Below are 25,368 nucleotides of genomic sequence, written 5' to 3' on the forward strand. Positions count from 1 at the left end.
TGCAGAAAAGTAAACACTTTTATTAAAAAAACATAATTCAATATCATCTGAAGAAACAAAACCAAATGTATAATTCATGATTTTGTGATTTACCAACACAACTTCAGCGGAATGATTACACAAACCTTGACATTCATTAAAAAACATTTGTTAGAAAGTGACAATACGAGATTTTAATCATCAGAGAACCTAATGTCTATTTCAGGTGAGTCTTCAGCTGTCGTACTCGAGACAGTCGTAGTGGAAGTCCCTTTTTCAGGACTTCGGTTTTTACACATTTTGCAGTGGTAATCTACATTAGCCTCAGTGAGGCCCTCAATCCTTTCAGTATCGCGTCCATGACACCTGTCGTGTCGATGGTCACTACAATCACCTCCAAAATTCGGAGGAGGTCCAAAAGGCGGTGGTTGGTTGGGATAGGGTGAAAATGGTGGATACTGGGGCCGGTGAGGTCCGAAAGGGTTGAAACCGTGATGGGGGCCGTGGTTCGGCCAACCTCCGCCCCGATGGGGATGATGTCCAAAGCGGGGTTCCACAGGGAGGACTTCCTCAGTGTCAGGATCTGGGCCGTCGAGATTAAACTCGGCTTTGATAGTCGTGGATGAAATTGAGCGACGGAAGCGGTGGCGGCGAGGCTTCTTGCAATAAACTGTAATAAAAACAAATTAAATCTCATGTTTAATTCATGGTTGTGCAATTAGCTCGGATTCATAAAAATAACAAGTTCTAACCTCCATCAAAAACGTAGTTTCCTGTTCGTGCCATATAACCCTTTTTATCCCTAAATGCAAGTAAGTAATTGACGACATCGTCCTTCTGCAAGTTGAGCCTCTGGTCATAAATGAAAATCCGGTGATTGCTGACGTCGTTTTCCCCCAATTCCAAATATTCCTTACTTTGGTCTTTCCGTCTAACACCTATTCGAAACATGACCAACTTAGCCTCGTCATAATGTGGCACTTCTACCATCAACTCATCTGGAGTGAGGACTTGAAACTTTGGTTCAGGCAAGTCGACACTGTTGACACAAGTGAAGAGCGCGATTAGAAAAACCAAGAACATATCGTATCGATGTTCCAGAAGCGACTGAAGTTCATCATGCCAATGTTTTGTTAATATAGGCGTCATTACAAACGATAAGAAAAAAAGAATTTGTGTAAACGGGGGAAATACGTATGACAGGACGTTGCCTCAATAACCGAGATTTTTGAAGAAGCGATGTGACTCATTTGACAAGGTCGGGAGAGTATTGTAGTACGATTTATTGGTAATAAGTAGTTGGAACGGAAGTTTGTGGACCGGTCAAGGATGGAACTGTTGCACAATCTTATCATAATCGGAAATTCGTGAATACGTTTGTGTAATTGCATCCATCTACAAAACTTGTTTTACAATTTCATAGGAAACATCACGCTGTTCCAAATGGCTTTCCTGGTCAATGCTGCGGGTAAAAATCACTATTTTCTAAATTGTAACATTACTTTATACAAAACCAGAGAATATTTGTTAATAAATAAATAATTTATATTGTTATTATTATCTGTAATTTGTTAAAAAATAAATAAATCTTGTTAGAAACTGTCCAATATTTTTACATTTTTTATAAATTTCATTGTTTTTTCCATTTCTTGTATACGTATATTATATTTATTAAATCTTTTTAATTTTCCTCCCACTTTTTTGCTCGATCTTTTATTTGAATTTTAGTAGATAATAAATGAATAGCAAATATTCTGCTGTCTTTTAATTTCATTGTAAATATGAGTATTGGTATTAGAGGAGAGTGGGTTTATTGTGCACAGTGGGTAATCGTGCGCAGCTTTCTGTAGCTTTTCCAAAATCCTTTTAAACAAAATTATTTATGCTGCCATTTAGTTTTACACATTATAGTAGTGTTTAGATAGGTTTCTGCACTTTCAAATTCTCACTACTGACCATTGACTGTCTAAAAACGTCTTACGCCTCTTACGTTGTGATTTTCACATCGTAGAAAATAGGTGATGAAAGTGCAAAAAGTAATTTACATCACCAAATTGCAAGGTACCTAAGCCAAAAAAGGCCCACCGTTAATTTTTCTGTCTAATTTGTAAAGAAAATTAAACCACCTAACCTGCGTCGGACCTCCAGCCATCTATTATCAGTCATACAAGTTACTCCCAGATACGTCTTTTAGTTGACTGAAAATGGTGAAATGGATTCTAAACTGATGTTCATACGTGTTGGATGTTAAAATTAAATATTTCTAATTACAAATTAATAGTTGTTTTGAAGTTTCTTTAATTTTTTTTGTTCTTTTTATGTTGTTTTTTTTTTTGTTTAGGTTTTAAAGATTTTTTTCCTTAACTTATGTTAATACGATTATTGAAAGATTCTATCCCAAGTTTTAAATATCTGTACCTCACACAAATTTTTCAGGAGAGCACTTTTAAAACTAAATTTTGTTTAGGTGTCTGTTATATTCAAAATATTCAGAAACCGGAAAAACTTGAGTTAATACTATTATGCTCAGAACTACAAATATGGGCCTTATCTAATGTCGATGGTGGGACTAGGAGGTTACAAAAAAGGTCCTTTGTAGTATTTTATGTTTATAATAAGAACATGTAAACAAATTAACAAAATAGGCATTTTTGTGTTACACATTGTTAAACAAAAGTTCAAATAACAATTTTGATAATACTCGTAAATCAAAACCTTTGCATATTTCACAAAATATATAAATAATCATAAAAATTAAATGGGCTATATTTGGCTAAGTTACCTTAGGTCTTTACAAATGTTGTTCTTTATTTTATGTTTCGGCTTCCATTAAGTTGCTTGATAGAAATTTAACTTTTGATAAATTTTAAAATAACTTAGGTACTGCAGAGTAATTGGACGCATGTGCCCAAGTATTTTTTATATATTTTTTATAAATAGGTTTAATTTTTTTATTAAAAAAAGAATTGATTATCGTTAATTTAATAATTTTATTATTGTTGTTGTATTTCTAAATTTAAATTAAATTTGTTTAAAAATGCTTTATAATTTTGTTTTCTACACTAGATACAGCATTTTCCATAAGTCTCATTACCCCATACGTCGCGCATTATTATTAACAGCACCTGCGAGTTACTCTACGCAATGTACTGAGCTTAATTTTTTATTTATATCTCAAAATAAGTGATGCACATAATTTTCTTAACAAGTCACTATAGATATAAACACTATGGATATCCAAAAACACAAATAGTTTTTTTTTTGTATACGCACCCGAAAATAGCTATTTTAGGGACTCAATAAAAAGTAAGTAAAATGGTTATTTTAAGTACTCAGTCACCAAAAACAGTTTTTCCGGACGAAAAAGTCAATTTGGTTGTTATGGTGGCAGAATTTTTTTATTTAATAAGAGGTGTGAATTCGTTTTTTGGGAGCTTTAACAAAAAAATGTTGTTTTTAATACGCACCTAAAACGTTTTTGCGGCTTTGCCTCGTCCGGATGCAGCGATAATTCGTCCGCAAAAACTGTATTTTAGGTATATGTTGTGCTTACCTACCTCCCTAACTGTAACAAAAATAACACTTTATTATATGCACTTTACAGATGTAAAGTACATATCTTGTCATCTTTACGAATCCACGGTAATTAAATTCGTTCCACTCGAAAGAAAACTGATAAAGAATTTCACGTTAAGTTGCTTTTGTGGACGAGATGGCGTTGTAATGCATTAATGAATAAAACAAACCCCAAGGAGTATTTTCGTCTTTAGTCTTTTAGGCGACAAATTATTACGTTTCATTCTCATTGTTAGTAAAACAAACGAAAACCTTTTTTTATTCTCTTCTGTCGTATTTTTGCGTTATTAAAAAAATTGTTTCATTATAATTGACAAATTTCTTCTAAGGTTATCATTGCAAGAAAGGAATAATTTTATTAATAGGTATCTAAGGAAAAAATCCCAAAATAATTAGCTGTCAGTTATTAACTTATAAAAAAATGAAAAACCTCCGAATTTAATTCAGAAAGTACATATTACTAATGCCGTAACTCAAYAAACTTTTATTATGTTATTATGAGAAATTAAAAATTCCCGGGAACGTCCCAGCTATTATTACAGGTATTTCTCCTCTTAATAAAAAAATCACATAGCGCACTCAAAAAAATGTGATTTCCCCATAGATTCAATAAAGTTCATCAACCAAAACATAAATGGATAGTTTTTATTTAATTTGAGACACGATTCGAGGAAAATGAATAAAACAACTTAAACTGAACACAGTGCCATAAAATAATACGACACAATTGACTTTATTTATAAAATGCTTAAACCAATTATTTTTTATACATACAATCATAATAATAATCGAAATTAGAAATAATATGAGAGCAATAAAAAGTGTCAAAAGCAAAGGCATGAAAAAAACGGTGGTAGCAGCAAAACAGCTCAATAATAATAATTYTGGCACTGCATTAATAAACAATGATTTTATACAATATATAAATACTCTTTTTTGTTTACTACAAAGTAACAATATCAAACGTTTCCGCATAGAACAATGTATAATAAACTATCAAATTTAGTTGTCCTTTAAAGTCAGTTCGCGAGGTTCATGCGGAGCTGGGAGTTTTTCATAACTAGGTTCAACACCCCAAATTTCGCGGCCATATTCAATAATGGTCCGATCGCTAGAGAATTTCCCCGATGACGCGATGTTGTAAATGGCCATTTCAACCCATTTAGCTTGATTCTAAAACAAATAATTACTAAAAACTCAAATAGACTTTCCAGAAGTAACCTGATAGATATTGCTAGCCTCTTCTTGTTTTTTAATATAGGCATCATAGTCGGCCAATAAGAAGAACCTATCATACTTCAGCAAAATATCCGCTAAGTCTTTAAACTCATCGGGATTATTCGGTGTGAAAAATCCGTTCTGAATCTGATCAACAACAAGCTTCAGTTCCGGGTTGGCGTTGTAATAATCATACGCATTATAACCCTTCCTCTTCAAYTCCTCAACTTCATCAACYGTCATCCCAAAAATGAAGATATTCTCYCTACCCATCTCTTCGGCCATTTCGACATTMGCCCCGTCTAAAGTACCAATAGTCAAGGCTCCATTTAACTGGAATTTCATATTGCCAGTCCCTGAASCTTCTGTTCCCGCAGTYGAAATCTGYTCACTTAAATCAGCCGCAGGAATAATTTTCTCGGCAAGTGAAACGCGATAATTCTCCAAGAAAATCACTTTCAACTTATCTCCAACCATAGGATCGTTGTTAACAACATTGGCGACACAATTGATCAGTTTGATAATTTTTTTCGCCGTGTAATAACCCGGCGCGGCTTTTCCACCAATCATAATCGTCCTTGGGGTGACTTTAGCYGTAGGATTCCGCTTAATCCTGTTATACAGAGTGATAATGTGGAGACAATTCAAAAGTTGCCTCTTGTATTCGTGTATYCGTTTGACGTGAATATCAAACATCGATCCTGGATTGATTTTTACGCCGTAGTCATTTTCCAGAATTTGGGCRAGTTTTAACTTATTTTCCTGCTTGACTTTCATCACAGCCCTTTGGAARTTGGGGTCTTTTGCCCATTGTYTTAATTTAGAGAGCTGGTCGAGGTGAACGATCCAATCTTCRCCGATCTTATCTGAAATTAGATCACTCAAACCGGGATTACACATAAGAAGCCACCGGCGAGGGGTGATTCCGTTAGTTTTATTCTGRAACTTTTCGGGAGTCATTTCGTAGAAATCCTTGAACCTYAAAATAAGACAATTAATTTATRCCGAMAACRAGCCAAAAATAACTTACAAGTCACCTWTKATGATCTCTGAATGRATTCTTGCGACTCCGTTGACAGCRTGTGACCCAACAATCGATAAATRWGCCATATTTACACGTTTCCCGCCTTCTTCTTCAATCAGAGACATCCTCCGCATCCTGTCGAGGTCCCCGGGCCATTTTTTYAAAACSWTCTCAAGATGGWTGTGATTAATCTKATAGATAATCTCCAAATGTCTYGGTAAAAGATTTTGGAGCATTTCGACACTCCAACGCTCTAAAGCTTCAGGTAATACAGTGTGATTGGTATAAGCACAAGTTTTRAYAGTAATATCCCATGCTTTGTCCCAGGGGAGTCCCTCAATATCTACCAAAATCCTCATCAACTCGGGAATGGCCAAAGAGGGATGAGTATCATTCAGTTGAATCGCAACCTTATCGGGTAACAAGTCAAAATCAGTTCTTATATACTCGCGRGTGCCAAATTTGGCGGCTTTGAAACGTCGAATAATGTCTTGRAGAGTTGCAGCACACATGAAATATTCCTGTTTTAGACGCAATTCTTTCCCTCCGAAATTATTATCGTTGGGATATAGAACTCGAGAGATATTTTCAGCTAAATTGCGGTCGAGGACGGCTTGAATGTAATCACCATCGTTGACTAAAACCGGTTAATTAAAGRATAYCAATGCGAAAACCTACAAACTTACAGAATTTRAGGTTAAAATCTACGGGGGATTTCGCGGACCATAATCGCAACGTATTGACAACATTATTATTGTAGCCGGGGATGGGGCTGTCGTATGGCAAGGCAAAAACGACCTGTGTATTGACCCATTTTTTTCCATTTGGAGTGTCAATAACGTTACCGTAGAAATTGACAGGGATCATGTACTCAGGTCGGGCTTTTTCCCACGGGTTGCCGAATCGGAGCCAATCATCGGGTTCTTCCTGCTGCTCTCCATTTATGATTTTTTGGGCGAAAATTCCATATTCGTAACGGATGCCRTAGCCATAGGCTGCCATACCCAAAGTTGCCATAGAATCAAGGAAACAAGCRGCAAGACGACCGAGGCCGCCGTTACCCAAACCGGCATCTTCCTCCAACTCTTCTAATTGTTCGATGTCTAAACCTAACTGATAGAGAGCTTCGTCTACTGAATTTTGGTTTCCTAAATTGATCATTGTGTTGGTGAGAGATCGGCCCATGTAGAATTCTAACGAGAGGTAGTAAACTCTCTACAAAAAATTAAAGGTGCTAATCTATATTGTGTTGCAGAAAGTGCAATAACAATTATTCAAATTTAGTTCAAGGAGACTAACTGCGAATCATAGTTAAAACTTGTTTTCGGCAATAAATATCTGTAAGATTAAAAACTCTTAGAAAATATAAATTATAGTTTTTATGAAATGCAGTATAGCCAGATTGTAAACAGAGCTATTTTGCAACTGCATTTTATAATCTCTGTGTCATTAAAAGTAGCATTGAAAAGTATACAGAAGAATACAAAGTCAAGATTAAGTTTAACTTCTGTACTGCATACAAATAATAATGTTGCTTCATGGATTTTCAACAAAATGCTAGGTATAGTTCTTATAGAAATAAGTGACAACAGAGTCAATTGCTATATTGCACTCTAACAGCTAGGTATCAATTCCTAGCCATAAACTGTTTAAAATCCGTTGCAGCAGGACAAAATGTTGCGATTTCTTGCAAGCAGAGGCGGACTCAGAAAATTGTTGTCGAAAAAACTGTCATTTCCAAAAAAAAAAAACGCTATAACCATTAAAAAAACATTATTATTAAAAGGCTACAAGGAAAAAAACCGTAGCATTTAAAATTAGCTACTGAATAGCCTGGTTTACATACACAAAGCTTTGCATAAAGTGAATACGGCCCTGGAAACCAGCCCAGTGAAGTTCGGAGATATTTTTATTGGGGGTTAAAACCGCCGGTAGTCGTTTGTGGGTTTACCAAGGATAATTACATCCATAAAGCACTCTCACTTCTTTCTAGAAGAACTGTATGTACATATATTGGCTCGACTTGCAACAAAATTAAACTCACTTTCATACAAAATCGAGGAGTGAAGTTTATTTAGGTAATTAATAATAATCTACGACAAGACTTTCAATTATTAAAGATGACTGGTTTACATAAGTAATTACTTAAATTACTGTTATTTAAATAGCTCGATGTTAAATGATAAATTCCGAGTTCTCTGGGATTTTTTTATTGCATTTATATGCATTTCCGGCAGTGCCAGATTAAGTTTTTTTTATAAATTTTCTTTTATAAATTTTCACACCGATTTACCAAGATTTTTTACCTTGAAGTAAAACTAAACACATTTGTAGCGCTACTGTTACATTTTAAATTCGAAAACTTAGGTAACAGCAGGTAGTTTTAATTTAATAACAAAAAAAATATGTACCTAAATACAGAAAATCAAAAGAATTAAAATTATGTATTTTGAAGTTAAAAACAACATACATAACAAAGCAGTAAGAAATGAACTAACTTTTTATGAAAACCACAAAAATATCTCCGGCTGACAATAAAAATTACTTAGATAAAAATAAAGGCTTTACTTACCTATTTTTATTTTAAAGAGGTCAACCTTTAAAATTCTACCGCTCATTTATTTTTCTTAGGTAGGGAGTTAAAATAATTATTGTTTAATTATTTCTACGGAATTCACAAATTATTAGTAAAGATTTTTAGTCAATTGTTAAAAAGTCAATCTGTTTCAACTAAATACATACCTACACGGTGAATAAAAAGTATGGAACCAAGCTTTTTCTCGTAAACTAAATACTGTACGAAAATTGCTAAAAGCAGCTGTTTTAGGGACTCATTTGAGTACTTAAATAGCTATTTCGAAATTCCTTTTAGTTTTCAAGTTTTGTAAAAATTTAAGATCGGAAAATTTTCGCAACTTTATGAATTTATTTAAAAAAAACTACTGGTTAAAGAATAACTTTATTTCATTAGTATTTTTTAGTCATAGCCCTTAATGTAACAGTAAAAAAATGTTTTTTGCAAAACTCGAAAACTAAACTGAATTTCGAAAAATGTTATTCTTGATAAACGGTCACATTTTAATTGTACTTTACGCTACACTAATTATTTTTTTCGTTTATGAAAAAAACGCTTGGTTCCATACTTTATGAATCAAATTTTGACAAAAAATGATAACTGCTCAAGAAACAATTTTGTTGAGTCTGAATGAACTACCAGAATTATGATAAGCGCCTTCATTATCATTATAAAAACAATTTATACTCAATAACAAAAACAAATAAGTATTTATACAGGATGCGCCAGAACTCACGCCCCAGAGAAAAATTTCAAGTAAAATAGGATATCAGGAACATGGAAAAAATGTTTAAAAAATTCTATCTGTCAAAATTTTTTGACATTTGACATTTTTTTATGTCTATTTAATGATACTGATGATCTTGTATATGTTTTTTAATAACTATTTAGTAAAGCTACAAAAATTTTGCCAATAAATACCACAAATAACATTAAACAGAGTTACAGTTCAGGATACAGCTTTCTTGTTTCCTCTTCTAATAGCCTGTAGCGAAAAAACTTGGAAAAATATTTTTCCAACAGAAATAAATAGAGTCAAAGTGCAAAATTTAAGCTCTCATAACTTCGTAATTTTTATAGATGGAATATTTTTAATATTTTTTACATGTTCCTGGTATCTTATCTTACATGGCATTTTCCTCTGGGGCGCGAGTTCTGGCGCACTCTGTATAAGCATTTCTTTTTATATATTCCTAATAAGAATAATAATAATAAACAATAACAATTTAGGCGAGAATTTATTTTTTATGACTATAACTGGAAACAAAGCAAAAACGGTGATGTGTATTCGAAAAAAAAGACGTAATTGGTACTAGGCCAAAAGAAATAAATTATTTCATGTTTGTATGACAAATATTTTTAGAACAATTCTAAAGCATCAAGGGACTCATTCATTTGGAAATTTTTTGACCTTATTCTTATTCGACTTTTTGATGAATGAAACAGTTTAAATAATAACTGATCTGATTGATGTTAATACATACAATTAAAAAGTTCATTCACTTCGGAAAAAACTAAACGAAGTGTAAGAAAAACAATTGTCTCTATAAACTTATTGCATTCTTTCGTATCCATTTCTCCACTCCGCTCCGGAAGTCCGAAACACCGAAACCCTTTCGTACAAAAATAAACTCACCTTGGGATCCTTCTCGTAGTAATACTGCTGCGTCCTGATCCATCTCGAGACCATTTGGTCCTTCACTGTATGTGCCAAAGCGAAGTAGTAATCTCTTGCGGTGGCAACATTCCTGTCCTTGACGAGGGTGTAGTGAAGATGCCTGTTGAAGGTCTTCTTGAGCTCGTTGACRTCCCCTAACTGGGCGATCCCTCGGACACTGATTTGTTTCCTTCTTTCGAAGTCCGATTGTGGGGTGGGCATGTTGATATCTTGTAAACGACCGAATTGTAATGAAGAAGTTGTSGCTTCGCCGGCTTAACAATGCTAAATTTAAGTGTAAAGGTCACCTTGTGAAATTGTACATGTAGTAAACAAACAAACTCAAGTTTGTAAACATAAAACATCTGGCGATGGCGTGCAATTAGGCCCCTTCCGTGGTTGCCACCAATTTTCCACGCAACACGTGGTTGTGTTTGCGGAATGATTGCAGAGTGCTTTTACCTGTTTTTTTAATGTCTAAGCACAAAGAGTGAAAATAAACCAACGAGCTATAACACTGACATATTCTATTTTTGTACTAACTTGGGCGTTTCCAGAACTTAAGTGTTTTCATTTAAAATTAATCYAGCAAACCCAGCCTTAATCATAATATTTAAATGGTTTAAAAAATTATAAAACGTAGTGTACAACTTTTTTAATATCTTTTATGAGTACTGTAATTTTGTTATATTTTTTTTAAGAATTTAAAGAATTAAAATTTTTCAAAAAAAATCTTAAAATGAGTCACTAAAAATCAACAAAAATACAAAACTCTAAAACAATTAGCACCATAATTTGTCTTAATTTTGTTTTTTAAATACGAAAACGTACTACATAAAAAATATAATTGCAATATTACTTAATAAAATACCTAGGTACCTACTGTAAAACAGCAATACAATATTCCCAATGTCACAAAAAAACAAAGGGTCGTAATAAAGCGATCAGTAGATAATACAAATTTGATCAGTATATAATGATAAATGATCAGTATTTATTTTATTAATTTTTGCACAGTAAAAAAATAAAAATTATCACTATTATCAGAATAATATATTTTGCACAGTAAAAATAATAAACGCTCAGTAACTTTAATCAAAATTAGTAAAACAACATAAAATTTAAAGAATTTTCAGTCTTGGTTACATAATAATGTTTGCCCCTTCCGCAAGATTGTTATTTATTATTGGTACTTATTTTTATATTACCGAATATTTATTATTACTGGAGGGTAGTATATGTATTAGCAAGGACCCCTGCGTAAGAATGATTTTAGCAAGAGCTGGAAACTGTGCACAAATAGTAATCAGTCTAATCAGCCAGCGTACGCCACTCTTTGCACTGCTAGTGAGCTCCTGACACTACAATTTTGTTTTTCAACGTTTTGCGATATTCTGAAACATTCTGTTTGTAAATTAATTAGTTTGGCTAGACATTTATTTATTTATTATCTTTACTGTGCATTTAATTTGTTCCCAAAAACAAACAACGATCGATTATTTTATGTTTGTAAAACAATAAAAATTCGAATTAAATTTCTTAATAATTTCTTCAATAACAATGATTATCAGTATTATCACTATGTGCGACAACAAAATAACTGGAAATCATTAAGAGACGATTGAAAAACGAATAAAACTTCCTTTATCTTCTGGTTTCTATTCATCAGATGTTTTTTCAAATATATTCACAACATGTATGTATAACTTACAGGCTTATGACAAGAATACTTTTCTCAGTCTATAGATTTAACGCATACTCACACGTGTCTACAGTCCAAGAGAAAATATTTTTACACCTGCACAACTAACAGCTACTGAAAGACAGCACTTTAAAACAATAAAAAACAATTGAAAAATAAATAACTAAAGATTGGTTTGTACAAAACGCTTTTTCATTTATCTTTCTTAGTTTCTTGTATGTTTGCAACAGTGTTTTCTTCCTGTACTTTTTCTTCTGCCTCGGCACTGTACCCGAATTCATTCTTCCTCCTTTTATCAACGGGATAAATCCATCGCTGGTACAAAAATATAAGAAAAACAATATCATCTCTAAAACATCCTATTCTGTACATTGTTGGCATTTTAATAACAAAGGCGAACATATCGTCTATGAAAGTGTTTAAAAATTTATAAGTCAACATACGCCACGGTAAATGTGCGACGGATTTAAGTTTATAATTGATAAAAAGTTGAGGTGTCATCATTATAAACCCGAAAGTTAACAAATAACCATACAACAAATCCAAAACAAACGAATACCAGCCTTTGTGCTCCAGATACAACAACGCGTAAATACTGTAGCCGACTAATAGCGGGAAACACACCCACGATAAATACTTAAATGCCAAATTATCGTACACTTTGGTACTACTTTCGACGTATGAGCCTTTATCTTTGAAAATGAGACGGCCATTTTCAAACTTAATGTCTACGACTTTATATATTTTCCAAACCTCGATTCCGAGACCAATGAAACAACTAATTCGGACTAAAGTATTCGTCTCGTTATCAAGGACGTAAAGCAGAACGACTAGAGATTGAAACACTCCGAAAAATACAGACCGGACAGAAAGACCCTCTAAGGAATTCCGATTGTTCCAAAACTGGATATCATTTTTAAATGCGAGCAATTCGAAGATGGAGTGAAGAATGGACACACAGATAGTGATCCCCAAGAGATAAGGATTCGTATCCATGAGAGTCTCCTTCAGAGTGTCTTGCTCCTCATCCGACTCCCCCTCCTTCTCGCCCCAGACATTCCACATTTGCCTCATACTCTGAGCGGCGTACAACTGCCATTTGAAAAGACTCAAAGGCTGATACAAAATGCGCAACGACAGTGTTTCATTCAACGGCTTGTAATCACGCGCCATATTCCAAAAATCATTAGCGTACAAGACGGGCTTGTAGAATTTACCATCAGGGGTGAATTTAATGAACTGGTCAAGGGGCGCAGGGACGGCCCCGTAAGTCCACGCCGTCTGGTCCGTAACAAGATTTAAGGTGTAGTTGGGATGCCAATGAGACACAATTTTCCCATCTTCGACTTCCGCCTTTTCACTTGTTCCCGTCAAGAGATTTTTAGTACCGCTGGCTTTTAACTTTTTGTATTTATTTAACTGTTTTGTAACGTGTGTAAGTTGTTTGCCGTGATTACTGGCTTTAGGATTAGGGCTTTCGCCTTGTCGCGTCACAAATGCGTGCAAATACAAAGAGCCGTTATTTCGGATGTGGTCCGTAATCGTGATGTTTTTTTCAATAAAGTAGGTTCCGTCCTTGTTGGGGCCTGACGTCCAGTCACCATACACAAGGTTGTCTTTGTACCAGAATAGATTAGACGGGTTAAAATCGCTCAACTCTTCATTTTCAGTTATGTAAACATGTAAACTGAGAGGGGTACCCTCGGTGAACATATTCTTTGCAGCGAATGACGGTGTTGCAACCCCAGTGTTGTTGGTTTGAGGTGGTGCTGGTTTACGGAAGAAAGACGTGATGAAGTAGATTATCAAAGCACGAATTATTAACGATTTTGTGATTGCGAAAAATGACTCCATTCGAGTTGGTTGATGTTGCGGTTGCTGTTGCTAAAAATGAGGGGCTTAGGAAGATCTGCGATTTTATTGATTTACTTACAGCATTTTGGGTCGGTTGGGTTTCGTTTGGTTTCGCAACTTGGCCGTTGGCTGATGGATTATTTTCGGCTTGAGGATCAGCCATTTCGTGTCAATTTCTTAATTATTTTGATATTTAATTAATCGTTGACCACATCACATGAACGAAATGACTTTTCGTTTTGAATTTTCTGATGTTGGTATTGGCGATGATCAGAGGTTATAACAGGTTCGCCAACGCAAAAATAGCACAGACCCGGACTCACCGGATTTTAAAACATTTTTAAAATTCTTTAATACCTCAAATACTCTAATAATTTCACTTAAAACAAATTAACCAACACAAATATGTCAATCAAAAAGTAATTAATAGATGTCTTGAAACTGACGGAACTTTTTACGAGCTTCAAAAAATTCTCTCTCTAACATAATAATTATTTTCACTTCTTTTGGTGAAATAAGAGACTGGCGACACAATAAAATATGTGTTATATAGTTTTTGGCGTGGTATTTTGACATTTATATTAATTTTTTTAAGATGGTAGACAGCATCAGACAAAAATACACAGGAGGTTTAACTACTTTTTTTGACAAAAAATTATAAGTTTCAAAAATTTAATGCTCGCCATGGTACCATTGCAGAATGCCATCTTTTTACAACTTTGAACTTGATTTTAATACTTTTGGCATTTTGAGTTTTTTTAACAAAGAATATCGGGTTTTTAACACTTTTTGAAAATTCACTGAAACAGAATATCATTTTTTAAAACGACTTTAAAAATGAATATTTAATTAACATTAAGTTAAACTTTGAAAAACCTACAAAAGAAACCGACAGTGATAATTATAATAAAGTACAGTGCGATCATAGAATAAGAGGAGATATACAGTGAGATCAAAAAGTCTGTCTATCAAGCAAGCGTAGAAATTTAAAACGTATGTCTGTGGAAGATAAAATGTCACAATGACAAATGAGAAAAGTCAAAATATTTTTTATGAAAATTATGACAGGAAACCGTGGTGAACGATTTTTATGAATAAACACCAACAAAATCTTATTTTAGTTTGTTTTGAGACGTTTCATAGAGTAATTCAATTTAATTAGCTCAATGTTTTAATTTTTATAAAATAATTTTTTGACATCTAGATAACATACGAACGGTCATGCAATATACGTTCTCAACCAGGACGCCTACTTGATAGAAAGACTTTTTGATCGCACTGTACAATTCCGTACACGAAATTTTAGACATCAAATTTATGTCCGTTCAAAAAATATCAATAAACCAAATTTTATTGTCATTATAATAACATTATCTAGTTCAATATAAATTATTTTGATGTGTTGTCATTTTTTTTCTCTAGCTGTCGGGACACAAATTATAAAAATTGAAAGTGATGTTAGTTGCAACATAAGGCCAGTTTTACATGTACGAGCTTATCGCTTATCTTGTTGAAATTAGACCAGAAACTTCCAACACTAAATTCTACAGGACACAAATATTAAAGTACGGATCTGTTATTTTTTAGTGGCTTTTTTCAAAAAAATAAATAAATTTCGCAAAACTCGTGACAATTTATTGCAATTTAGTGCTGGCTTTTACACAAATATGATAAAACACGGCCTCTGAAAGCAAATATGTAAAAATCGAAAAAATAATTCTAAACTCGACACGTCACCAGACGTCCAACCCAAAATTCCCTATGCAGCTGTCAAACTCTTCAAGTCCTTTTCTGTGAGAAATTGGACGAGCAATGGCTGCAGGAGTAAGTATTTTCGTAATTTCAACAAATATCTCACAATTATGACATAATCATCTGCGGAAAACCATCGAATTACCCAAATCCGGTATTGTTTTTGACAGATTTGTCTTTATTTTTTCAGACACTCTACACCTATTCCGACAATTTCCGTGCTGCTAAGGCTTTAATCGCAGCCCAGTACTCAAAAGCCAACGTAAAAGTAAGTCCAAACTTTGTGTTCGGTGAAACCAACAAGTCGAAAGAATTCTTAAAGAAATTTCCCAGTGGAAAGGTGAGTCTGGAAGCGGTTTAAAATTGAGGTTAAGTCACACTGGACAGTTGTATAGGTGCCAGCATTCGAGTCAAACGATGGCAAATATCTGCAAGACAGCAACGCAATTGCTTATTACGTCGCTAATGAACAATTGAGAGGCAAGTCGGAGTATGAAAAAGCCCAAGTTTTGCAATGGGTGGGTTTTGGAGAGTCGGAAATTCTTCCAGCTGGTTGTGCCTGGGTGTTCCCCATTTTGGGAGTCGTCAAGAAGAATGCCGCCACTGAAGAGGTGAGTCATTTTTTTGACCGCACCCTCCTTCAAAGGCAAATTAATCAATTCTATTGGTTGATTTGTAACTCAAGGAGGGAGATTGAGACAATTGCCCATTGCTGAGAGTCTCAGGGGCTCTTGGTTAAGTTATGTTATTGTAACAAATAATTTTTGTAGTATTTTCGTCACTAGAGTGATTAGTTATTCTAATTCTAGGGATACGCCAGAGCCAAGGAGGATATGAAGGCTGCTTTAGCAATCCTAGACAGCCATTTGCTTACCCGTACTTATCTAGTTGGAGAACGCATCACTTTAGCTGATATCGTTGTAGCTTGCAATCTTTCAAATTTATACAAATATGCGTTTGACCCCGACTTCAGAAAGCCATTTATTAACGTTAATAGATGGTTCACAACATTAATAAATCAACCTCAATTTAAGGCCGTTTTGGGTCAGGTGCAATTTTTAGACAAATTTGCCCAACCTTTTACCGGCGCACACGGAGGTGAAGGTAAGTCGAACTATTTTTTAAATCCCTTAACCCAAAAATAATTTTACAAGCTGCTAACACTAACAGTATTGTTGCGGAGAAAAATAATAAAAAAAAGAGTAAGTTAAGTTTAGGTTTTTCATTTTATTTACTATGATTTTCTTTCATAGGTAAGAATAAAAAGAAAGATGACAAGAAAGACAAGAAACAGCAGCAACCCAAGAAAGAGACACCAAAAAAAGAGAAAGAGCCGGCTGAAGAAATGGATGCCGCTGAAGAAGCCCTTGCTGCTGAACCCAAATCAAAGGATCCCTTTGATTCCATGCCCAAAGGGACGTTCAATATGGACGATTTCAAGAGATTTTATTCTAATGAAGATGAAGCCAAATCTATTCCTTATTTCTGGGAGAAATTCGATCCTGAAAATTACTCAATTTGGTACGGGGAATACAAATACCCTGAAGAGCTCACTAAGATTTTCATGAGCTGTAATTTGATCACGGGAATGTATCAAAGATTGGACAAAATGCGCAAACAAGCTTTTGCCTCAGTTTGTCTTTTTGGTGAAGACAATAACAGTTCAATCTCAGGAATTTGGGTGTGGAGAGGACAGGACCTCGCTTTCACTGTATGTTGATTCAGTGCTTTGAAAATTTTCATTTATTTTCATTGATTTGTTCTAGTTGAGTCCTGACTGGCAAATTGACTATGAGTCATATGATTGGAAAAAAATGGATCCAAAATCAGAAGAGACTAAAAAATTAGTTGCCCAATACTTTTCATGGACTGGGGCAGACAAGAAGGGAAGGAAGTTTAACCAGGGCAAAATCTTTAAGTAAAATCCCGGGAGTAATATATTTTTTTTACAACCATGTCCTTTTGATAATTTAATTTAAATCCATCGTTTGTCAGTTGTTTAACCCTAACTGTTTTTTTTCTTTCAATAAAACGCTTTGAGGATAGTTTGTGTTTTATTTAAATAAACCTAAGATTAGTAATACACAGTTAGGAGTCCACTTCAAACTGGTCATCTCTATTGATTGGGTCGCTTTTCAACAATGCCACAATCATGCTAAAAATAAATAAGTTACATAATGAATTTACAGGGGCAAAGCTCACCAGTATAAATACGCAAAGAAGAATAATAAATAATACCCTAAATGAATCATACAGTCCCTCATGTGTTTCTTTAATTGACCTCTATTGTGAATTTCTGTGGGATCATAAATACCCAGATTTCCACTTGGCACTGACGCTAGCTCATAGACCATCCAAAATGCCATTGGCAAATTTAGCAATGCTAGAATCCAATGGCCGTGAATTAAAAACAGAAACGATAAAAAACCATGAACAATTAGTTTGGGGAGACTCCATTGGTTCAGTTTCGAGCAACATTCTTGAGCATTTAAATAATCGCATTCTAAATCCGACAAAGTAATGACCTGTGCCACAAATTAAAGAACTCATACGCTTTGGGTAATACTACAGTTGAGTAAAAAGACAAAAAAGGATACAAAATAGACCAGAAGAAACAATACTGCTCCGGTGTTTAAAAGAGAAAATGCAAAAAGTAGTGGATCTGAAAATATCATGATATTGGCTTTTTGACGAGTATTTTAAATTCTATGAGAGGTTTTTCAACTTTTTTGCGTTTTGAAACGGTGCATTTTTGAGGTTAGATATATGTCATAACAATTTTGAAAGATCAATAGCCATATTGCGCATGCGTATGCAATAAATTTTTTTAAAGAATTTTTATAACATGTTTTTATGATATGGTTTTAAGTAAACAATTAAAAAACGACCCTTAAAATTTATGCTGAAAATACTTTTATTGTAAATACTGTTTATTAGCTACCAAAATTAGGACTAATTAATACCCTACATAGTTTTTTAACATCAAAAGAACGATAATGATAATAATATTAAAGAAAAAACCCAATGGAAATCCTGCTGTAACAAAATTTATGGTTTCAATGGAGGGAACTCTTTATCAATAACAGCATAGACTCGACACACTGGACACGCACTTTGTCGTTTCAGCCAATTCATAATGCACTGAAAACAAAATTCAAACCCTTGATTAAAAAAATAAAAATAGAAAATTACCTTTTTATGAAATTCATGCTGACATGAAAGCATATGGCTGTTGCTAGAATTAAAATCTTCAAAACAAATACAACATTTGTGTTCGCTATGATCGTTGTGCCATACAGGTTGAGACACATTATTCCAGGCATTTTTTACGCTTTTCATTTTCAAAACTTTTTTTATTTCAGTAACTAGCAGTTGTTTTGGAAAATCTATTAGATTACCACCGTTCTTGTCACGGACTTGGTAAATTGCTTCTAGTAATTCGATTTCCTCAATGCCATCAAAAGTGACTTGAAGAAACTTGAGCAATTCCTATAGAATTAGCATGTTAAAAAGAATTTACTATAATTGATAAATTATTACTTGTTCTGATTGATACACATTAGTTGAATTATTTGTAGAGGGTGAAGGGGGTGGGAGATACACATTAGTTGAATTATTTCTAGAGGGTGAGACTTGTTTTCTACCGATAGGTGGCTGTGGTTGATATCCATTGGTTGATGGAGGTGGATGGTATCTATTAGTAGATGGAGGAGGAGGAGGTGGGGTTTGCGAATACGAGGGGGATCCTGTAGTCCTTCCATCTTGATTGCACATGTTATAGTTATTTGCGTAGTTGTTAGATTTACGAACTGAAATAAATCGAATTATCATCAGTTTATGAATAAGGCAAAGTATTTAGAATACCGTATTCTTTAAAGTTCCCATAATTATTCATTGCAGCCAAATATCTAAAAAATTAAATATTAAAAAAGTTCAACTAAGTTGAATAGAACTCACTGTTGTGGATGTGTGACACTGTACATACTTTTATTGTACTGAATCAAACTCTTAAAACTCCGATAAATAACATCCTGTATATCATTTGGAATATTTGGTATTCCCGGCCAGTCGCCTGTTTTGATATCAGAATATTCTTTTGCAATTATTAGGTCATCAACTGTTTTATAATACGCCTTAAACCAAGCATTATTATTTGCTCATTCATTCAAAAATTTCAATCACCTCAAATAGTTTTTTTGCTTCTGAAAGTTTATCTTGTGTATTTTTCCACAAGAATGCTTCTTGCTTACATTCTTCTGGCGTTGGTTTGTCACTAGGGTACAAATATTGGTAAAGATCACTCAGGTATGAAAACTTATAGGCACATTTTTCTTCAAACCTACAACACTATAATTTTATTTCTTGCTGACTCAATGTGAAAAAAAAAACGAACATTTGATAAATATTTTTCTGCATTTGATATCTTTGTTGCATTTGTTCAATGAGCAATTTTTGCAAAAGTTCGTTAAGTTTTTGAGTTTGCTCAAATTTTTTCTCAAGAGCAAGATATTGGCCTTTTATAAATTCAAATTCCGGGGACTTTTCTTCCACGGTGCTACTTTTAGCAAGAAGTTTTACGTTAAGTTCGCTATTTTTCTTCTGGAGTTGCTTTATTTCGTTATCTTTTTTGTTTTGTATATTGTTCATTCTATTTTTAATTTCAAGTACAGCTGCCAATAGTTGTTTATCGGTGTCTTTTTCCATTGTTTGGACCTGCAATTGTGTGATAACAACAATCTGATAACTGGATAAGTACATACAGAAACGTTTATCCCTTTTTGGGACACTGTCTGAGTAGACATGTTCGTGAAAGGACTTTTATTATTTTGAACTGATTTCTCGGTTTTCTTGATTGCCCCAGTTTGTTTTTTGGTTTTCTTTGTGACTTTTTCCTCTTTTGGGCTTTCTTTCGTACCCTTGATTAAAGTTGCAAAATCTGATTCACAAAGAGTACCAATTTTCAACCCAGTATCTTTAAAACATTTCTTCAATTCATCGTTATCTTCCTTAACCGACAATAAATCACTATAAGTACACCAAAATTAAAAACAAACAAATAAAAATTAAAAACTTACCAAATAAAATTTATTCCATTTATTTTCAACTTCAAAAATTCATCATTTATTTCAGGTACAATTTTTTCATTCAAAATACTATTAGACTTGAAATTGTAACCATCTTTTAACAAATTATTGCAAAACTGCAATTCGTCATGGGCAAACGACACTCTGTAACACAAAACTAGAATTTATCGCACAAACAAATAATAAAAATCACCTATCATGTGAGATATGAATAAACGCTTTTAGATAAGGCACTAATGGAAGCTTTATAGGATCGTGTATAGAGTTCAAAATGGTCAAAGCTTGTTCAGATTTGTAGTTAGCTCCAACGGAGGAATAAGCAAAGCAAATATGCAAGGAGAAAAGCTCAAGATCATTCAAATTCAAAACTTCAACAATGCAGTCTTTATGCAAATCAGCCAAAATACCCCCGTAGATCATTTCAGCGTGTGAGTAATCTTTATTTGACAGACATTCAGTGGCCAAGGCGAGGCAATTTTTGAAAGCTTTCACTCGGGATGCTAAAAGTTCGCTGGGACCCTTTAAAATGGCTAACTCCATTTTTTCTTGCTAAAAAAAGAAACACAAACTTAGCATTTTAGAAAATATTACTGTTAGCTATTATGTAATTTTTTTATTAACAAGTTGGTGATAAGACTGATAAGATAATACGTAGGTTCTTTATTTCGTAAACGTAAAAAAATCTTTATACATATTTAGTTCTCGTCTAATTTATTGATTTGTTGTTTTCGGGTGAGTTTGGACATATTAATAAAATAAAAAACAATTTTCTTGTCGATCTTTCGCTGATTTTATCTTTTTTAGCTTCATACATCAGAACACTGAATTTATCAATGGTGGTATAATGCAATTCCCCGACCCAATAAATTACAGCATAATGTCCTGATGAAGCTGAAAAACATTAAAATCAGCGAAACGTCGGCAAGAAAATTGTGTTTTATTAACCTGTTCAAACGGCCCCTAAAGCAGCAAATAACAAGTAATAAATTTTCTTATTTTCAAGTTTAACATGACTTATTTTCCTTCGTATTATTGACTTATTGAGTAACGATATTTGAAGAGCACTTTGTATTGTGCTGATAAACGATAATACTAGCAAACTATGCTTTAACAGAAACGATATATGTAGATATGTACCAATTTATGTAGGTACAGTTAGAGACAAAATACTTTGGTCGTCACTTTTCTGACACTTTAATGTAATTCAAGCTTTAACGTTAAAATGAATAACAATTTCAAATTAATAACAGCTATTATATTTTCCTATCAAAAATATGTACATACAACTTGTCAACTATAATTGACAGTAGCTAAAAATAAGGTTAACAGTCCTAAAGCATGCTTTACAATTTAATGTTACTCAAGTGACAGTGACGACCAAAGTATTTTGTCTCCAACTGTACTTATATCATAGATACTATATCGCCACGCAAAAAAAATGTAGCAGATTTTACAAAAAATAAAACAACAATCAATTTAAAACACACCTTATAATAAAAATAATGAGCTTCATTATTTATTTTTCTATTTTTCCCACATTGCGAAAAAAAACAGAGATGCTGATTAATACATACATGTAAAAAGCAATAGGAAAGTTTGAGGAAAATATGATATGTACTTTTGCCTCAAATAACGATTTTTTGAAATAATTTTTCACTCTTTTATAAAAATTGCAAATCGAGTTTTATTGATTTGCTAAGCTAAGATCAGATAATTAAATTTCAAATGACTTAAAGTGGCCTATGGCTTTGAAATTAAGTTGGCTAGACTGAAAATTATAGACAGTAGATATGAAAAATCTTATATTTTCTATTTTCTAGGTGTTACCAACTTAATTTGTAAATCATGGGCCACTTCGCTTAGGAATTTCTGATTTTCTTAATTCACGATTACTTTTTTTACACATTGCTTGAGTCGTATCTACATTAAGGAAGTTGTGCTATCAACGCTATCAAGTATTTAATAAGTGATTGAGACATTTTTCCAACGGTTTCGTCATCTCTCTGTCAAAATTGGGGACTAAAATGCCACGTCCCCAAATTAATTCTATGGTTTGAGATAAAACCTAGAAATAATCGTTGGTTTTAAGCAATTACTTGAGCACAGCAGTATGTTTTAAGGTGTAACCAACGATTTTTCGATCAGAAATTCGGTAAAAATAAAAAGGTTAAGATTCACTCACCACTTATTCAGTTTTATAGAAAGAATTTTGACTATTTGATATCAAATTTAAACTTTCTTTAAATTCCACTAATGTACAACGTAAACAAGGGACGACCGTCAATTAATATGACCAAAAATATGTCAAAAACATGTGATGTAGACAAAGCTAAGTACTAAATGATAAGAAATGGAAAATTTGTTAAGTGGCTTTTCGGTACAGGTTTCTGCTTGTAACGTTGATACGATTGACAGATGGCGCTAAACGTGATGCATTTTGCGCATTTTTCAAACTTTCAATTGCACTATTCCTGTTGCAATGTTATTAGAATTATAAATTTATTTCCTTTTTTTTGCAAGAGTTTAGCAAAATAAGCGCATTTCTACCAAACTTAAATTGCAAATATCCAGTTCATTTACATTTTAGTCCACTTTCAGTTTCATTCAATTGACCTAAATGTCTTGGATTTAACAGTAAGAGACCGGACATTCTCTTTGTCAAGCATGTTAATAATAAAAATCCTTCAATAATATTAATTTCTCAACTTGTACATGTCTGATACATTTCTACTTAAGTTGGATGCAATTATTTTAAAATCGAAAGTTCATAATTATAAACCTTTATAATTGATTGATGATTATGCAACTTTAAACAATCTCGCAATTTTAAGTTAAATTCTAAACCAGGAAGTTAAATGAACAGCAAACGGATGTAATAAATTGCTCATATCATAGGGTCCTGATAGTTGTAACTACCTTTAAATGTATTTGCGTAATTACAAACATTAAATTTTAGTTTCAGATAAATTGTTTTAAGACCTAATAGGGAAATCTTGTAGAAACTTTTATTTGAAAATATGCACTTGCTCATAAACAAAATTAATTGACCTACACCATTCAAAACCCGTTTCAAATTTTCACTCAACACACCCGTCAAAACTTGCAAAGATCAGAGGTTTTAAGCTGTTTTACTTTTACAATATGTGTGATGTAACCTGACCATTAAAAGATGGTATCTCAAATTATAAAGAAGCAAAGATCAAAAAGTTCCCATAAAATTGATTCTAAATAAGTGTTGTTTTGAGCACTTCCTTAAAGACAATCTCCAAACAAAATTTCGAGCATTGTTCCCATCTTCCGACTCTATTATGCAAATTTTTTACTATCACATTATATTAAAACTTTTCGAGAAATAAACTGACAGATCAAGGCCAACAGCAATAATAATTATAGTTTTGCGAGGCAATGATTTATCTGGATTTGAGTCTATTTTTTATAATTTCGGTCGAAAAGTTAAAATTATGCATATACCAACGTGCTGTGGCAAAAACTGGTCAATTAAGAAATGCCTTCAGACAAAATCAATTAAAGCAACAGTGAAAGGAAAATAACAAAAAAAATTCATTGCTAATATCCTCATTAAGAGTAATATGTTGGACAATATGTTTATCCATCATCTGTTTCTATTATTGGAGAAAATGATTTCAAACTTCCGAGATAACAATTACAATAAACACCAAAAAGTTTATTAATGCAGTTTATTATTCAAGTGGCAATATTTAAAAAGTTATAACGAAATTTATTAAGTTAAAAAGTTATTTTGAAGCGACATGCAATATGAGAAATTCTATGCAAAAGTTTTTTCGATTAATATCTTTGTTATTACTAAACAAAAGCAATTATATTTTTGGGTTTCAACTCTAGAAAACAAGATTTTACAAAAGAAACTTAAAAAAATCACTTTTGACAAAACAAGTTTAGAAAGCTTTTTAATAAAAAAAAAAATGTTTTGGCATGTATTAGGTAAGTATACTAAATTGCTTTTGAAATAGCCACATTTTAAATAAAACTTTTAATTAAGATATCTTTAGATTAAATCGGTTTTATTAAGTAAATAATTTTTAATAGTTTCAACACAGTTGTTAATGTTTTGTTAATGACTAACATTAAGGTGACAAATTTCAAAAATTCAAAATCAGGACATTAATAAAAATAATTATGTATAACAAATTTATTCCAGAACCCAAAAGGTAGGATGTTTCTGTTTTTTGTGTAAAAACAAAAAATCTATTCAAGCAAAATTAATAGTTAATTTTGTCATTATAAGCGAGTTTTAAGTATTTCTCCTGTCAGTTGAATTTTTTCACAATGACGACAAAAAAAACTTTAACTTGAAAGATACTTTGTTTTCGCTGCAAATGAAAATCTCAAAAAAATTACACACTGTGTTGGTAGGACCAATCAGGATGATTAACTAACACACCTATTTAGCTCCTTACTCTAAATAAGAGTGAATTTTTGGAGCAAAGAATTTATTAAAAACTTTGTTAACAGCTCTTCCGTTTTTAGGTATTTTTTTCAAAAAGCGGTTTTTTGAATTTTTTGTAGTGGTAGAATTAGTGGGTTGTCTTCTAAATTTTGTTTGATGCTAGATTGTTGTCATAAAAACAAGATCTGAAGAATTCATATTGCGTGTCCACAATATTGGTAGCAGGAAATTATAAAATGTAACCCATGACCTATATAGTAAATTTTGGCCTGTCATATAATTGAGTATAAATAATTTAAAGTTGTCGACATATTCTAAAATGTCAATGCTAACAATTAAAAATTTACAAAGAGATTGAACAGGACATAAATTCTGGTAATCTAATTATTATGCGATTGTGTCTGGTGGATTATTACTTAATAGTGTGTTCTAAATAAGTTTTACATTTTGATTTAATGGCAAATAAACAAGAAAATTAAAAATGCAAAGCAAAAACTGTTATGAATAGAAGCAGTAAA

The 25,368-nt window shown here is 32.9% G+C and overlaps 6 protein-coding genes across 6 annotated transcripts; 1 reads left to right on the forward strand and 5 right to left on the reverse strand.

Moving 5' to 3' along the window:
* LOC123005108 lies at positions 1-1,143 on the reverse strand. Its single transcript, XM_044398723.1, has 2 exons — positions 732-1,143; positions 1-649 (listed from the first exon to the last, which is right to left on the reverse strand). The coding sequence occupies exons 1-2, from the start codon at positions 1,126-1,128 to the stop codon at positions 174-176; spliced, it is 873 nt and encodes a 290-aa protein (XP_044254658.1). The 5' UTR covers positions 1,129-1,143; the 3' UTR covers positions 1-173.
* Positions 1,144-4,244: 3,101 nt separating this feature from the next.
* On the reverse strand, positions 4,245-10,615 carry LOC123004823 (glycogen phosphorylase). The gene is made up of 5 exons (XM_044398274.1): positions 10,009-10,615; positions 6,484-7,012; positions 5,804-6,434; positions 4,777-5,752; positions 4,245-4,728 (listed from the first exon to the last, which is right to left on the reverse strand). The coding sequence occupies exons 1-5, from the start codon at positions 10,249-10,251 to the stop codon at positions 4,558-4,560; spliced, it is 2,550 nt and encodes an 849-aa protein (XP_044254209.1). The 5' UTR covers positions 10,252-10,615; the 3' UTR covers positions 4,245-4,557.
* Positions 10,616-11,672: 1,057 nt separating this feature from the next.
* On the reverse strand, positions 11,673-13,855 carry LOC123004824 (cleft lip and palate transmembrane protein 1 homolog). Its single transcript, XM_044398275.1, has 2 exons — positions 13,665-13,855; positions 11,673-13,615 (listed from the first exon to the last, which is right to left on the reverse strand). The coding sequence occupies exons 1-2, from the start codon at positions 13,746-13,748 to the stop codon at positions 11,924-11,926; spliced, it is 1,776 nt and encodes a 591-aa protein (XP_044254210.1). The 5' UTR covers positions 13,749-13,855; the 3' UTR covers positions 11,673-11,923.
* A 1,393-nt stretch (positions 13,856-15,248) lies between these two features.
* Positions 15,249-17,382, forward strand: LOC123004651 (elongation factor 1-gamma). Its single transcript, XM_044398006.1, has 6 exons — positions 15,249-15,409; positions 15,528-15,677; positions 15,733-15,948; positions 16,147-16,441; positions 16,591-17,048; positions 17,104-17,382. Exons 1-6 carry the CDS (start codon positions 15,398-15,400, stop codon positions 17,257-17,259), a joined length of 1,287 nt encoding a protein of 428 aa, XP_044253941.1. The 5' UTR covers positions 15,249-15,397; the 3' UTR covers positions 17,260-17,382.
* LOC123004652 (protein cornichon homolog 4) lies at positions 17,379-18,124 on the reverse strand. Its single transcript, XM_044398007.1, has 3 exons — positions 17,935-18,124; positions 17,540-17,862; positions 17,379-17,492 (listed from the first exon to the last, which is right to left on the reverse strand). The coding sequence occupies exons 1-3, from the start codon at positions 18,010-18,012 to the stop codon at positions 17,426-17,428; spliced, it is 468 nt and encodes a 155-aa protein (XP_044253942.1). The 5' UTR covers positions 18,013-18,124; the 3' UTR covers positions 17,379-17,425.
* Positions 18,125-18,233: 109 nt separating this feature from the next.
* Positions 18,234-22,760, reverse strand: LOC123005038 (E3 ubiquitin-protein ligase DZIP3-like). Its single transcript, XM_044398628.1, has 11 exons — positions 22,604-22,760; positions 20,615-20,970; positions 20,413-20,565; positions 20,098-20,362; positions 19,731-20,050; positions 19,520-19,676; positions 19,295-19,470; positions 19,202-19,245; positions 18,878-19,146; positions 18,530-18,826; positions 18,234-18,478 (listed from the first exon to the last, which is right to left on the reverse strand). Exons 2-11 carry the CDS (start codon positions 20,959-20,961, stop codon positions 18,386-18,388), a joined length of 2,121 nt encoding a protein of 706 aa, XP_044254563.1. The 5' UTR covers positions 20,962-20,970; positions 22,604-22,760; the 3' UTR covers positions 18,234-18,385.
* Positions 22,761-25,368: the final 2,608 nt, after the last annotated feature.

The sequence above is a fragment of the Tribolium madens genome, unplaced genomic scaffold, assembly GCF_015345945.1.
Source record: "Tribolium madens isolate multiple individuals breed KSU strain unplaced genomic scaffold, Tmad_KSU_1.1 Scaffold_20;HRSCAF=117;Tcas5.2_LG4, whole genome shotgun sequence".
Taxonomy (NCBI): Eukaryota; Metazoa; Arthropoda; class Insecta; order Coleoptera; family Tenebrionidae; genus Tribolium; species Tribolium madens.